This window comes from Macrotis lagotis, chromosome 1 (assembly GCF_037893015.1).
Source record: "Macrotis lagotis isolate mMagLag1 chromosome 1, bilby.v1.9.chrom.fasta, whole genome shotgun sequence".
In the NCBI taxonomy this organism is placed as follows: domain Eukaryota; kingdom Metazoa; phylum Chordata; class Mammalia; order Peramelemorphia; family Peramelidae; genus Macrotis; species Macrotis lagotis.
The window spans coordinates 506,493,911-506,508,670 of record NC_133658.1 but is presented as its reverse complement, the minus strand read 5'-3'; the positions used below and the strand labels follow the sequence as shown (position 1 = coordinate 506,508,670).

General features: G+C 38.4%; 1 protein-coding gene across 7 annotated transcripts in view; it reads left to right on the top strand.

Moving 5' to 3' along the window:
* ITSN1 (intersectin 1) overlaps positions 1 to 14,760 on the top strand; it is a 322,258-nt gene that overhangs the window by 292,553 nt on the left and 14,945 nt on the right. For 6 of the 7 annotated variants that reach the window (XM_074214064.1, XM_074214063.1, XM_074214060.1 and 3 more), the window contains 3 exons: positions 2,481 to 2,563; positions 3,759 to 3,842; positions 6,267 to 6,440. In XM_074214064.1, coding sequence (XP_074070165.1) covers positions 2,481 to 2,563; positions 3,759 to 3,842; positions 6,267 to 6,440 — 341 coding nt within the window. The remainder of the gene's footprint in view (positions 1 to 2,480; positions 2,564 to 3,758; positions 3,843 to 6,266; positions 6,441 to 14,760) is intronic. The other variant, XM_074214062.1, reaches the window with a different exon arrangement.

Below are 14,760 nucleotides of genomic sequence, written 5' to 3'. Positions count from 1 at the left end.
GGCGGGCCACCCTCTGACCCATGGAACCAAATCTTTCTGCTCTTTTCCAGGTTACCTTGGGTTGGAGAACTGCCTCACTGGGTCCCTCTGTCGATTTTGTCTCTCAAAAATGTAGTTAGAGTCCTTAGCTTATGAGTTTTAAGAGAGAGAGAGAACACCCAAGAGATGTTCCTCTCTTGTCTCCGTCTTGGCTCTGCTGCCCCCCCCCCCCCATCACAACTTTCTAAACAGCAGCCTTTGTCAAACATACACCATCTGTTTCTGTCTCCTTTATTCACACATTGCTGAATGGAACTGGAAAAAATTATGAAACTGATGATTGGTTCTCTTATGAACTTAAATTATCTAATCTCAATTGTGCCTTCACTGTAACAGGGTAGTAATTCGAATCTGCCTCCATCTCCCATGTTCACATGTTACTGAATAGAGCTGGAAAAAAATCATGAAACAGTGATGATTGGATCTACTACAAATTTAAATTATCTAAGTTCAATTGTGCCTTCAATATGACAAGGCAATAATTTGACTCCTCCATTGTTGACTCAATAATTTCCATCGTGGTTGTTCTAAAGTTTCTTATCTCTCTTCAAACCTCTCATGGAACTATGTGATCATCCCATCTCTCCTAAGAATCTCTCTTCATACTTTACAGACAAAAAACTGGGGTCATTGACCAAAAGCTCGCCTTTCTTTTTTTTTCCCCTTATTTTACATTACTCAGGTTTCCTTTTCTCACAAACTCCTACTTCTTACTGGTCTTGGACAAAGAGGTAGCTCTTCTTGCTAAGGCCAGTCCCTCTAGATGCATTTTTGATCCTGTGTCCTCTAGATTTTTTCCCCTCAGATTGCCCCCACTATCTTCTCCTTTGTCTCTCTGTCTGTCTGTCTGTCTGTCTCTCTCTCATCTTCAAAGTGTTCCTATTCCACTGGCTCTTTCCCTCTTGCCTAAACATATGGCTATACTGGTTGTGTGACTCTAAGCAAATTGCTTACCTTTTTAGTGTCCTAGGCAATTTTCTACAAATTGTACGTTTCAGACATGGTACCAATTAATAGTGGGAGTTTCATCACCCAATGAAATCCTCAGTTCATTGCTTATTTCCATTTATATAGTCCTAATTTCCTTCCTGAACCCCAGTTTGGTACCACCAATTTAGGTATCTCAAATTAGATAGCCTATAGGCTCCTTAATCTCAACATGCCCAAAACAGAACTCAGTATCTTTCCACAAAATTCCTTCTCCTTCCAAAACTTCCTTATTATTGATAAAGGCAACCCATTCTCAAAGTTATCCAGGCTTACAACCTTAATGTTATATTCAATTCCTCTTGCTCACCCTATATCTCACATCTTTATCAAATCTTTTGTCTTTTATCATTTTTTTGCTATTCCGGCCTTCACCACATCTCTCATATTTGTCCTCTTCTTTCCACTCATAAAACCACCATCCTACTTCATGCCTTTATTATCTGTCCCTTAGAATATTGCAGTAACTTTCTAAGTGGACTTGCTGCTTCATTTCTCTCCCCACTCAAATTCATCCTCTCCTGAGCTGCCAAAGTAAATCTCCTAAAACTAAGTCTGATTTCCAGACACCATTCCAAAATCATTAAATTCCACTGACTTCCTTTTACTTCCATTATGAAATATAAAGTCCTCTACTTAACTTTTAAACCTATTCACAATCTAGTCTCTTCCTACCTTCTCGATCTTACATTTTACTCCTCTCCATGCACTCTACGTTATTTTTCCTTTGTTCTTGAAGAGGACCAATGCCATCATGAAGATGATGCCTTGACTTGTGAGTGAACTGGATTTAAGTGAGGCACAGCTATGCAAAGTTATCAGCCTCTTTCCTCCAAAGCCATCAGAGTCCAGTGGCAAGACAACAGATGCAATGGGAGCCTTTGACCTTTCTAAATTAAGGCTTCTGTTTGATACTGTACAATCTAGCCACACTAGCCTATCTGTTGTTCCTCACCCTTGATATTCCATCTCCTATCTCCAAGTTTTTGCACTGGCTTTCCTCCTTGCCTAGAATGTTCTCCATCTACATCTCTAACCTCTTAGTCTCCCTGGCTTTCTTCAGAATTCATCTCAAATCTCACCTTCTTCAGGAGACTTTTCCTATAGCTTCCTTCCCCTTTGAGATAGTTTTTCATCTACTCTATAAAGATCTGGTGTATATACCTTATTCTTTTCTTGCTTATCTCCTCCATTAGAACATGAGCTTCTTGAAGACAGGGACCAGTTTTACCTTTTTTTTTGGAGTGGGGGGGAGTCCCTGGCACTCAACCGTAGGGTATAGAACATAAAATCTCTTAATGAATGCTTATTGAATGACTTTGTACACACACAATAGACTTCATTCATTAATTCATTCAATAAATATTTATTGTGGTACATACCAGTACTATTCTGGGGACTGAGATTCCCAGGTTGAGTTTTATTTAGCAACATTCTCTCTTCTTTTTTCTAAGAACTGCCTGGGTACAGAAGATTAAAGCTGCTTCTGAATTCTACATTGAAACTGAGAAAAAGAAGAGGGAAAAAGCATACTTAGGTAGGTAATCTATAGTATCAAGGGCAATGTTTTCTTTTAGAATCAGTTCCAGGACACTAGTGTTCTATAGGAAGTCATGAAAGATGGGATTTCAGAAAAGCCTGGAAAGACTTGCATGAATTGATGTGGAGTGAGATGAACAGAACCAGAAGAACCTATTATACACTAACAAGAACATGGGGTGATGATCAACCCTGATGGACTCGTTCATTTCAGCAATACAATAATCAAAGACAATTTTAAGGGACTTGTGATGGAAGATTACCACAGAAGAAACTGTGTAGTTTAAATGAAGACCAAAGCTTATTATCTTCAATTATTAAAAGTTGATTTATGTATTATATAATTTTGTTCTCTCTAATGTTTTATTTTTTTCTTTTGGATCTGATTCTTCTTTCACAACACATTCAATTATATTTAGCTTGGTTTCAAATGTAAAGCCTATATTGATTGCTTTCTGTTGGGGGGAAGGAGGGGAGGGAGGGAGAAAAATTGTAAAACTCAATACCTTGCAAAAAAAAATGGTTGGTAAAAACTACCATTGTATGTAGTTGCAAAAAGAAATAAAATATTTTTTTAAAAGGAATCAATTCCAGGGGTCCATCCTGGTACAAACCAGTATCCTCTGGGCTAGGAAATACTGCCAGAAATTGAGAAAGGTGACAAAAAGTGGAATGGATGCTGAAGGGGGAGCTGAGTATGGGATAAAGAATAGAGGATTCACTCTGAAAACAAAAAGTATGGCTCATGATTCTTTTTAGTGGAAAATAGCACTGGCCTTGGATTCAGGAGGATGGGAGTTTGAATCCGGGCTCAGATACTTGCCACTTACTAGCTGTGTGACCTTGGGCAAGTCATTTAACCCTGATTGCCCTGCATCCTGGACCATCTCCAGTTGTCCTAGTTCATATCTAGTCACTGGATCCAGATGGCTCTGCAGGAGAAAGTGCGGCTGGTGACTTAGCATGGCATCCCCCTTACTCAAAGCCAATTCATATATTTGTCATAACATCAACTTCCTGATGTCACAGTCTTTGAAAATGAAGGACAAACATTATTAGGAAACTGTTATTATTTTATGGGGTAGAGAAGAGAAAGAAATATGGGCTGTGGATTGAGGGAGATGGTGGTGGGAAAGCAGGATATCAAAATGTTGAATTGTAATCCTTGGCATCCTTTTCACCCCCCAACACAGTTCGCTCCCAAAGGGCAACAGGCATTGGGAGGTTGATGGTGAACATTGTTGAAGGCATTGAACTAAAGCCTTGTTGGTCACATGGTAAGAATATGCTTTTATTTTTTTTTCTCTTTAGCAGTTATTATCCAAGAACCTCTTTTTTTTTTCCCCCAATACTCACGAAAGTACAGAACTTTTATCTTGGCCATCATCCTATGAGATGATAAGTGAGATACCTCTAAATTTTTATTTTGTTTTGTTTTGTTTTTAGGTTTTTTCAAGGCAAATGGGGTTAAGTGGCTGCCCAAGGCCACACAGCTAGGTAATTATTAAGTGTCTGAGGCAATATTTGAACTCAGGTACTCCTGACTCCAGGGCCGGTGCTCTATCCATGGCACCACCTAGCCACCTCGATACCTCTAAATTTTTGAGTGAGATAAGGAGATAAGTGAGATATCTAAAAGACAGTAATATTCCAGGAAATATAGAGCCCAAATAATTGCATAGGTCAATATGTCAAGAAAAGTAGATGGATTTTTAAAAATACATTTCAATTCTCTTGTCATAATTTTACTAAACTGTGCTAGATGTTTGTAATCAGGGGCAAAAATAACCTAGAATCCAATTTCAGATACCTGCTCCATTCCACTGAAGGGGCATGTTATGTATGTAGATAGATGTACCCTAAGATAATTTGGAGAAGAAAGCTCCTACTGTTGGGGAGATGGGGAAAGAGTAAGTATGGAAGTGGAGCCCGAGCTTCAGTTTTGAAGAAATATTTTCACCGACTTTCCCCATCCCCAAAATACTCTCCCTTCTATCTTCCTTGGCTTGTGACAGACCTCAACTAAAATCCTACCTCCTACATCAGGGGCAGGGAATATCTGACCCATATAAAACCCTCAGAATCATTTGTTCTGGTGCTACCTTTGCAACTGCAGATGAAGCTCAAAATTCAATAAATATAGGAACTTTTTACAGGTGAATTAATTAAATGTTTGACCAAATATAGCAGGCTAATTTTAAGTTGATAATTTTGTATGATATTATAAATATCCAAATGGCCCATGGCAGAAAAAAGGTTCGCCCCCCCTAATTTACATGAAGCCTTCCTGATCCCTCCCAATGCTAGTCCCTTCCCTTTGTTAATTAGTTTCTATTTATCTTGTATAAATCTTATTTGTTCATATTGTTTACATGTTGTTTTCATCATTAGAATGAGTTCTTGAGTGCAGGGACTCTCCCTTTCTTTTTATCCTCATCACTTAGTATCTTAATCAATGCTTATTGACTGATTAATTGAAAGACAGAGATGAGTAGAGAGTACAGTTTATACAAGTGATTAGAGAGAGGGAATGTTTAGGTCAAGGAAGGGCAAAACTTTATTTGGCTAAGAATGTGAAGAAGGGTACTATGATATGTGCAACATTCACTAGACTGTTTGATTCTGAGAAGGGGGAGGAAGGGAAAGTGGAAGAAAATTGTATAACTTATAAATATACAAATGGATGAATGTTGAAAAACTTTCATGATGTGTAATTGGAAAAATAAAATAAAATATCAATAAAAAGAAGAGTACTATGAAATAAGACTGGAAAGGTAAGTTGGTGGCAGGTTAAGAAGAGTCTTGAATGCCAAGGTTAGGATTTTATAATTTTTTCTAAAGATTATAGGTAATATTTAGAGGGTAAGTGATGGCATTATATAAAACTTGAACCTTAAGAAAATGATTTTGGTATTTAGGAAGCATGTATTTGAAGAACAGAGGCTTGAAGACCAATTAGGAAACTATTACAATACTCTAGATGTCATACTTCATTTTGTGAAGAAAAATAGATGGATTTTTAAAAATACATTTCAATTCTCTTGTCATACATTTTTACTAAACTGTGCTAGATATTGGTAATGAGTGATGAGTCAAAAATAGAGAGGTGTCCATATGAATCGAGGAGACAGATGCAAGGTAGATTCAATAGAACTTAACCCTGAGGGTAGGAATTGTTTTTTTCTTGGTGATTATTTCCCTGGCACTTAGCTAGTATATAATTAGTGCTTGTTGATTGACCAGGTATAAGGTCTAAATAAGAGGGTTCAAGAGGACTCTGAAGTCAAGAATCTACATCAGTAAAAGGAACATGGTACCTGCTCTCAACAGCAATAAGTGAGTTTGAAGAAGGGCTAGTTTCTTGAGTTCAGATTTGGATTTATTGAATTACAGCATCTTTTGAGATATCCTATTGAAGACACACCATGCAGGATTAGAGCTCAAAATAGTCTAGCAGATTCATACTTAGGATCAACTTTTTGGTTCTCATTTGCTTTCTGTAATAGTGTGACTTAGTGGGAGTTACTATATTAAGTTCATTAACATGACATTGAGGCAGGGAGTTAGGTTTGAGGCTGGGGGGGAATAATTTTGCTGGCAACCATGGATATGTTCATGGATAAAACTGCATGTGCAAAACTATACAACTACATATATAAAACTGACAGAAAATGAGCTAAGACTTATTTTATTCAATCCAGGTAAAAGTAATCCCTATTGTGAGGTGACAATGGGCTCCCAGTGTCATATTACAAAGACAATACAGGACACACTGAACCCCAAGTGGAATTCCAACTGCCAGTTCTTTATCAAGGACCTAGAACAGGATGTCCTCTGCATAACTGTGTTTGAGAGGGACCAGTTCTCTCCTGATGGTGAGTATAAACACCATATTCAATGTAGTTATAAGCTCCTCCTCTCCTTAACAATTATTTCCACTTCCAAAAAACTTACTTTATCTTGGAGTACTCAGACTTTAGAGCATCTTGGAGTTTATTTTTAAGAGATGAAAAGAGATGAAAAAGATGATGGCACTAAAGAAGAAATTGTCTAATGTGGAGCTTCTCAGAAAGAATACCCACCTGGTACCTAATTCATTCATTCACTCATTCTTGAATACCAACTATATTAGAATGTCCTCTATACTTTACATCAGGGTGTGGAGGTAAAGTATTTGGCAGTAGGAATTCTAGGTAACAATCTAGACTCTCAATATCTCAACCCAAGCAAGATGGCTCATCATTTTATATGTTCACACAATTTTAGGCTTTGATATTGAGCTTTCTTTCTCCTTCTAGTAATTGATAAAGTTGGGAGATTGGGAGAGAAACTGTTATGAAGCTGTTTGCACTTTGTAAATGTAATGGGTAAATATAAGAAGTAAACCAGCCTCTCTATACTTTAAAGTAGTAGGTATCTTCATATTAGTGAACATATTCTTATTGTGCATAAAGGAAGTCAGACAATTTTATCTTGTGATTGAGATTGCAGATCTGGATTGTATTTTTTCAATGGAATTAGATCCACACAAAAGACTAATCTTGGGTTGATGATGAGTTTAACTCCTTGTGGTTTTGTTTAATTCACCTGATGCACAGTAATTTTTTTTCCATTCCCCAAGTTTTATTTTGTGTATGTCTGTTTTTAAATGCAACAGGTTATAGGGCTTTGTTTTCTTATTCAATCTGTCGTGTTTTCTTTTTCCATATATGTTTAAAGTTCTGAGAGTAAGGTTTTCCTCCATTTTTCTCTTATTATTGGATTTTTTCAAGTTAGGATTTCTTTTCTTTTTCTACTATAAACACAGTACTATGTCTCTCCAGTTACTTTAGCTTAGTCTTTTCTAAGGTGACCCTGTTCCCACTGGCTCTCTTGGTCTTGCCCCATCCCTCTTCCCATTTATTTATTATACTTTTTCCTTTGGAGTTTTGTTTAACTACTTCATCCCCCCCCCCTTTTGTTTGGTTATTTAATTCTTCACTTCCCTCCCCTCTCAGTCTCAAATCTTCTCTTTCTCTCTTCCCCTTTAACTAGCTCTGTTTGTTAATGGGTTTTTTTTTTTTGGTTTTTTTTTTTTTTTTTTAGTTTTTGCAAGGCAATGGGGTTAAGTGGCTTGCCCAAGGCCACACAGCTAGGTAATTATTAAGTGTGTGAGACCGGATTTGAACTCAGGTACTCCTGACTCCAGGGCTGGTGCTCTATCCACTGTACCACCTAGCCGCCCTGTTAATTTTTTTTAAATTTCATTTTTGACAACTCTTTCTAGAGAAGATTTCTCTCTTCATTGTATATCCTCCATTGCTGGGTATTCTAGATTCTCCTTATTCTAATATATCTAGTCTCTTTGTTCTTCATAGAATCAAAACTTCAGAGGTATCCATTTTTGTCTCTAGGCAATTTCTGCTACTTTTCCTTGGTGTCTCACTCCCAGAACAATGCTAATTCCTGTCTCGAGATAAGACACCACTCCCCTCCCCACCCTGTCTCTCAAAATCCCTCATCTTTATCTTTTTCCCTGTTTATCTTCTCCTCCTCCTCCTCCTCCTGCTGCTGCTGCTTCTTTCTTCTTCTTCTTCTTCTTCTTCTTCTTCTTCTTCTTCTTCTTCTTCTGCTGTTGCTGCTGCTGCTGCTGCTGCTGCTGCTGCTGCTGCTGCTGCTTCTGTTTCTACTTCTGCTTCCTCAAATTTCTTCCTGAACCTCTTACTCTTTCCAGATGCCCCCAAGAATTCTAATTATCATCCTCTTAAGGTAGCATAAGTACCCTTTTTAACATCAACTCTCTCAGGCAATTCCCAGGACATTCACAGAACATCTTTCTCTCTACCCTTAGGAGCATTTTCCAGTGGAATCTCTTTCTACTTCCAAAATAAGACTGTCCTCTTTTTCCTCTCTTCCAATCCTCCTATCTTCCTTGTCCATTATCCTGAAGGCTCCTCTCTTTCAGAGAGACCACCTTTCCTTCACTGATAGCCCTCTATTGTACTTGAGCATATCACAGTCTTCCTCCTCTCCTCCCTGCTACCCTTCCCCTTTCATGCATCCACCCATTTTGTAATGTAGTCCTACAAAAAACATTTTGCCTGTATGGTATCGCAAATTTTCATTCATGATGTCCTAGGTTAGCCTCTTTACTTCTTCTTCTTTTTTAGGTTTTTACAAGGCAAATGGGGCTAAGTGGCTTGCCCAAGGCCACACAGCTAGGTAATTATTAAGTGTCTGAGACTGGATTTGAACTCGGGTACTCCTGACTCCAGGGCCGGTGCTTTATCTACTGCACCACCTAGCCACCCCTAGCCTTTTTACTTCTACCAGATTTCTGCATCATCCCTGATTCTTTGTGTACTTTTAGAAAGAAGATTCTTGCTAATTTCTACTATCACTCTGTTGCTATTGCTATCTTTGGTGACAGCTTTTGTTTACTACTCTTTTCAGTTCTATTATTTGGGATGTTCAAGAAGCAAATAATATATTTGGGTCTGGTTTTCCCCCCTTTTAATTTTTTTTCCAATTACATGAAAAGACAGTTTTCAACATTTATTTTTTATAAGATACTGAGTTCCACATTTTTCTCCTTCCCTTCCCTTCCCTCTTCCCTTTACAGCATGTAATCTGATATAGATTATACATATATAACCAAGTTAAACATATTTCCATATTAGTCATGTTGTGAAAAAAGAATTAAAACAAAAGGGGCAAAAACCATGAGAAGGAAAAAAAGTAAAACCAATTTTAAAAAGCAAAAGTAGTATGCTTTGGTCAGTATTAGACTCCATAGTTCTCTTTCTGGATGTGAATGTCTTTTAGACCTTCACAGTCTTTTAGAATTATCTTTGATCACTGTATTGTTGAGATGAGTCAAGTTGATCTTTGTTGATCATGACACAATGTTACTGTTAATGTGTATAATGTTGGTTCTGTTCACTTCACTCAGCATCAGTTCATATAAATCTTTCCATGTTTTTCTGAAATCCATCTGATTCATTTTAAATCTCTTTATTATTGAATGTCCATTTTTTTCATTTATGTTTAAACTCAGATTTGTAGGGCAAGTCATTCTGGGCTAGTCTGATCTCCTTTGCTCTTTGGAATATTTTATTTCATTCCCTCCTGCATTTTCTGGGGAGTACAGAACAGTCTTATGTTATTCAAATTTCCTTTCCTTTATATTTGAAGGTCCTTCTCATGGTCACTTGTAAAACTTTTTTTTCTTAAATGAATTGTTACGTTTAACCACTATGTTTCTTGGAGTTTGCAGCCTAGAGTTTTCTATATTTTCCTGAAGGTGATCTAGAAATTCTTTTAATTGTTATTTTATTTTCTGTCTGCAGAGGTTCTGGACAGAAAAGTATTACTTCTTGCATTATGGTTCAGTTTTTTTTTAGATTGTCTCTTCAAATCCTGTTTTTGAGATCAGTATGTTTTGTTCAGTGAGAACATTTTCTTTTAATATTATTGGTTTTTGATTCTCTTTTTTGAGAATGTTCTTCACTGCTCTATATTTGCATTCCCAATTATGTTCTTTCTTTTGTTCCTTTAGTGAGATTTGTTATCATAGATTTAAGCTTTTTTTTCTGCCTATTATTTTTCCTATGCATAAATAGAACATAAATTCTACTCTTATAATTCTCATTCATTCATAAACCTTAGAGTACTCTGTCCCATCAAATACTGAATCATTTTCCTTTCTTTTATAATGTTTATTCATAGCTCAACTCATTTACTAGATGTGAAGGTCCTGTTTCCTTCTGCTGTTAATGGTTTCCCTGTTGATTTATTTCCTTATGTTTAAGATCTTTGAGTTTTCTTCTTCCTGAGATTTTTGGCAATTTCGTTCTTTTTCTCCAATTGTTCACATTCTGATTCCCTCCACTTTAGTAATGGTTTCCCAGAGAGCTGTATCTCAAAGCATTTAATCCTCCTCCCATGCTGGGCAGCTCACCCTTCACCTCTCTAGGTCTCTTCCCCAAGTGACTTTTGAGAAGATTGAATTGGCCCTAACTTGCTGCTGAGCTCATTTGCTCAAGATTAATGGAATGCCATACATTTCCCTTTCTGCCCAACAATAGTGTCCTGTCTCATTCCCTCTGTTTCTCAGTTCTCTGGTCTAGAAGTTCAGAGGTGCTGACATTACATCCAGGGACAGTTCATGTCATTTGATGTTTGTATCTCTAAGGCTCTGAGAGGAGGAGTTGGGAGGAATATTGAGCTCAGATAGCTGATCCTTTGCCTCTATTCCTTTTCTCACCTGGAGAAATCTTCTGTAGCACAAAATATTGCCACAGTGCTTGCCAGTGAGGCCCCAGTAAACTTCTGCAGCCTGGAGCCCACATCTCCATAGCACTGGAAAGAAGGAGGGGAGAAATGGGATGTGAGGTTAGGCTTTGTTGCAAATTTATGAGACCAGTTGGCTAGAGCAGTCTCACTATCAGTAGCATGATGGGTGGTGGAAAAGGTTAGGGTAGGCATCAATTCACAAAGGTTTTTTGTTTTTTTTTTTTAGTTTTTTGCAAGGCAAATGGGGTTAAGTGGCTTGCCCAAGGACAGGTACCTAGGTAATTATTAAGTATCTGAGGCTGGATTTGAACTGAGGTACTCCTGACTCCAGGGCCAGTGCTCTATCCACTGCGCCACCTAGCTGCCCCCTAATTCACAAAGTTTTTTTTTTCCATGGGTGGATCACATTCTTTATGATAAGTTCATCACAAAAGTTACTTCCATATTTTTCCAACATTGCCATTGCTGATCACAACTCCCTCCTTTCTTATTTCTCCACTACCATGTACTATATTTTCTCTCTCCTTTCACTCTGACTCTGCTGTAGGGTAGCTGAGTGGCGCAGCACACAGATCCCTGGTCCTGGGGCCAAGAAGCCCTGAGCCCCCATACCACCCCTTAGGCCCAGAATCCACCTGGCCCTATGGTCCTGGGCAGGCCTTCCAATCCCAGTCCCTTGCAAGAAGTAAAAAAGAAAATGTGTTATTTCTGACCACTCTCCCCCCATGATCCATCCTCTCCTCCTTTATTCACATCCCCACCCCTTCCCCCTGCTCCCCACTCCTTCTTACTCCAGATGTCTATACCCCATTGAGTATATATGCTGTTTCCCCTCCTAGCCATCTCTGATGAGAGCAAAGGTTCCCTCATCCCCCTTGCCTCCCCCCTTCCATATCATTGCAATAGCTCATTGTAATAAAAAAAATCTTATTATGTGAAATATCTTGGACTATTCCCCGTCTCCTTTTTCTTTCTTCCATTCCATTTCCCTTTTTTTCTACTGACTCCATATTTTATCTTCGAATTCAGCTTTCTCCTGTGCTTCAACTATAAAAGCTCCCTCTATCTGCTCTATTAACTGAGAAGGTTCATATGAGTATTATCAGTGTCATTTTTCTGTGCAGAAATACATGCAGTTCATTCTCATTAAGTCCCTCATATTTCCCTCCTCTCCTCCAATCTCCATGCTTCACCTGAGTCCTGTATCTGAAGATCAAACTTTCTGTTCAGCTCTGGCCATTCCAAAAGGAACATTTGCAATTCCCCTGGTTCATTGAAAGTACATCTTTTTCCCTGGAAGAGGACATTCAGCCTTGCTGGGTAGTTCATTCTTGGCTGCATTCTAAGCTCTTTTGCCTTCCAGTATATTATATTCCAAGCCCTACGAGCTTCCAATGTAGCTGCTGCTAAGTTCTGTGTGATCCTGACTGCAGCTCCATGATATTTGAACTGTGTCCTTCTGGCTGCTTGTAATATTTTCTCTTTGACTTGGGAGTTCTGGAACTTGGCTATAATATTCCTAGGGGTTGGTTTTTTGGGAACTCTTTCTCTGGGGGATTGGTGGATTCTCTCCATTTCTATTTTGCCCTCTGCTTCTAGAATATCAGGACAATTTTCCTGTAGTAATTCTTTGAAAATGATGTCAAGGTTCTTTTCCTGATCATGACTTTCAGGTATTCCAATAATTTTTAAATTATCTTTCCTAAGTCTGTTTTCCATATCAGTTGTTTTTTCAATGAGATATTTCACATTTTCTTCTAATTTTTCATTTTTTTGGTTTTGAAGTATTGATTCCTCATTTCTGTTAAATTCATCAATCTCCCTGAATTCTATTCTTTATCTGAAGGATTTGTTCTCCTCAGAGAGTTTTCTTATCTCCTTTTCCATCTGGCCAATTTTGCTTTTTAAGGCATTCTTCTCCTCCATAACTTTTTGAACTGTTTTATCCATTTGACCTAAGCTGGTTTTTAGCATGCTATTTTCTTCAGCATTTTTTGGATTTGCTTGACTAAGCTGCTGACTTCATTTTCATGTTTTTCCTGCATCTCTTTCCTTTCTTTTCCCAGTTTTTCTTCCAACTCCCTCATTTGATTTTCAAAGTCTTTTTTGAGCTCTGTCATAGCCTGAGCCTAATTTCTGTTTTTTCTTGGAGTCTTTAGATGCAGGAGCTTGTGCTTCCTCATCTTCAGACTGAGTATTTTGATCCTTCTTGGGCTCATTTGCAAAATATTTCTCAATAGTCTTCCTCTTATTTCTCTGCTTGCTCATTTTCCCAGCCTGGGCCTGGTTTTGGGGTGCTTCCTGAGCTTTTGGGACACTCTCACAAGGGTTTCAGCGTGTGAGGGTCTGTCCTCCCTCCTGGTCTGTGAATAACCAGGTGCGCCCCCCTCTGCCATGGGGCCGAGGTGGGGGGGCCCTGCTGTTCTATGGGGGGGCCTAGACTGTGATCAGGATCTGAATGTGGTCAGAGCCCCAGAGTCCTGTTCCAGGGGCAGAGGACAGAGCTGGGCAGTCTCTCTCTCTTCACTCCCCTCCCTCAGCTCAATGGGCTCATGCCCTGGGGGCTCCTGCTTACTGGCTCTGCCTGCTGTTTCTGGCTCTGGGCTGCTGAAAGACCAAGCTACTGGCTGTGTGCCCTGAGGGCTGGGCTCCACATGCTTGCTCTGGCAGAGATCCCCCGCTGTTCCCCCACTTTGTGCCCGGTGCTCCCCGGGGTGCAACTCAGGAGACTCCCCCGTGAGCTGTGGCTCCCAGCGCCCTGGGGCTGCCTCGGGGAGGCTGAAGTTCTTTCGCTCTGAGGGGCCGCCCCTCCAACCTGGGGAGCAGAGCCTTTCTGCTCTTTTCCAGGTTACCTTGTAATTCACAAAGTTTTAAAGAATTTTCTGTTGGTTTTATGTCATGGAGTTAGTTGAAGTTGCTTTATCTTAGGCACATGATATCTGTTTTGGAGAGCTTTGAGAGATCATGAGGATCAGAAAGGATGTCTAGTCCACCATCTTGTTAGACCCTGAAGCCGTCTCCCTGTTTGATAATGCTGTGATATTATCCTGGCAAAAGTTTCCCTCTCTTTTACACTCTTAGATTCCACAGAGTGAAGGCTGTCAAATTTTTATTCCAATTGGTGAAGTTGGAGTTTGCAACTAAGAGTCTATGAAAAAGCACAATTTCATTAACATTCTTATTGGCAGGCAAGTTAGCCTTTCTAGTATAATGCTTTATAGTAAAGGTTTGCTTTAAAATTCCCATCTGGAAAGGAATAATTCCCTCCTTGTCCAATTGACAGATTCTTAGCTCCTACAAAGGAGGTTTGAAAGGATATATTTTAAAGTGGAGATCCATTTAAACTGAATGTCTAAGGCAAGTAGATGACACAGTAATGAGAAAGCTGGTCCTGGAGTTAGGAGATTTCAAATCCAGCCTTACACACTTACTAGCTATGTAACCCTTGGCAAGTCACTTAACCTTAACCTTCTACTTCAGTTTTCTCAACTGTAAAATGGAAATAATAATAGTTGTTGTGAGGAGCAAATTAATTTTTGTAATTATTTATATAGAAGTTATTTATTCATATATAAAATATATATAACTTAGATATGAATATAATTTATATGTAATTTAAATATATTCATATATTTTATATATACATATGTAAAAGTATATAATTTATATATTTTTATAAAATATATATTTTATATTTATATTTATATTCTTAAATCATCTAGCACAGTACTTAGCACTTATTAGACCTTATGAAATTATGAAATGTTCATTCCATTGAATAGACTTTCTCACTTTTAAACCACCTTCAAATCACTTATTATCTCATATACTTTCAGTGACTCTGGGAAGCAAAGAGGATCAGTGATATATACCATTTTATTTTGTGAATTGTTATTCACATTTATTTTATGAATGAGGAAA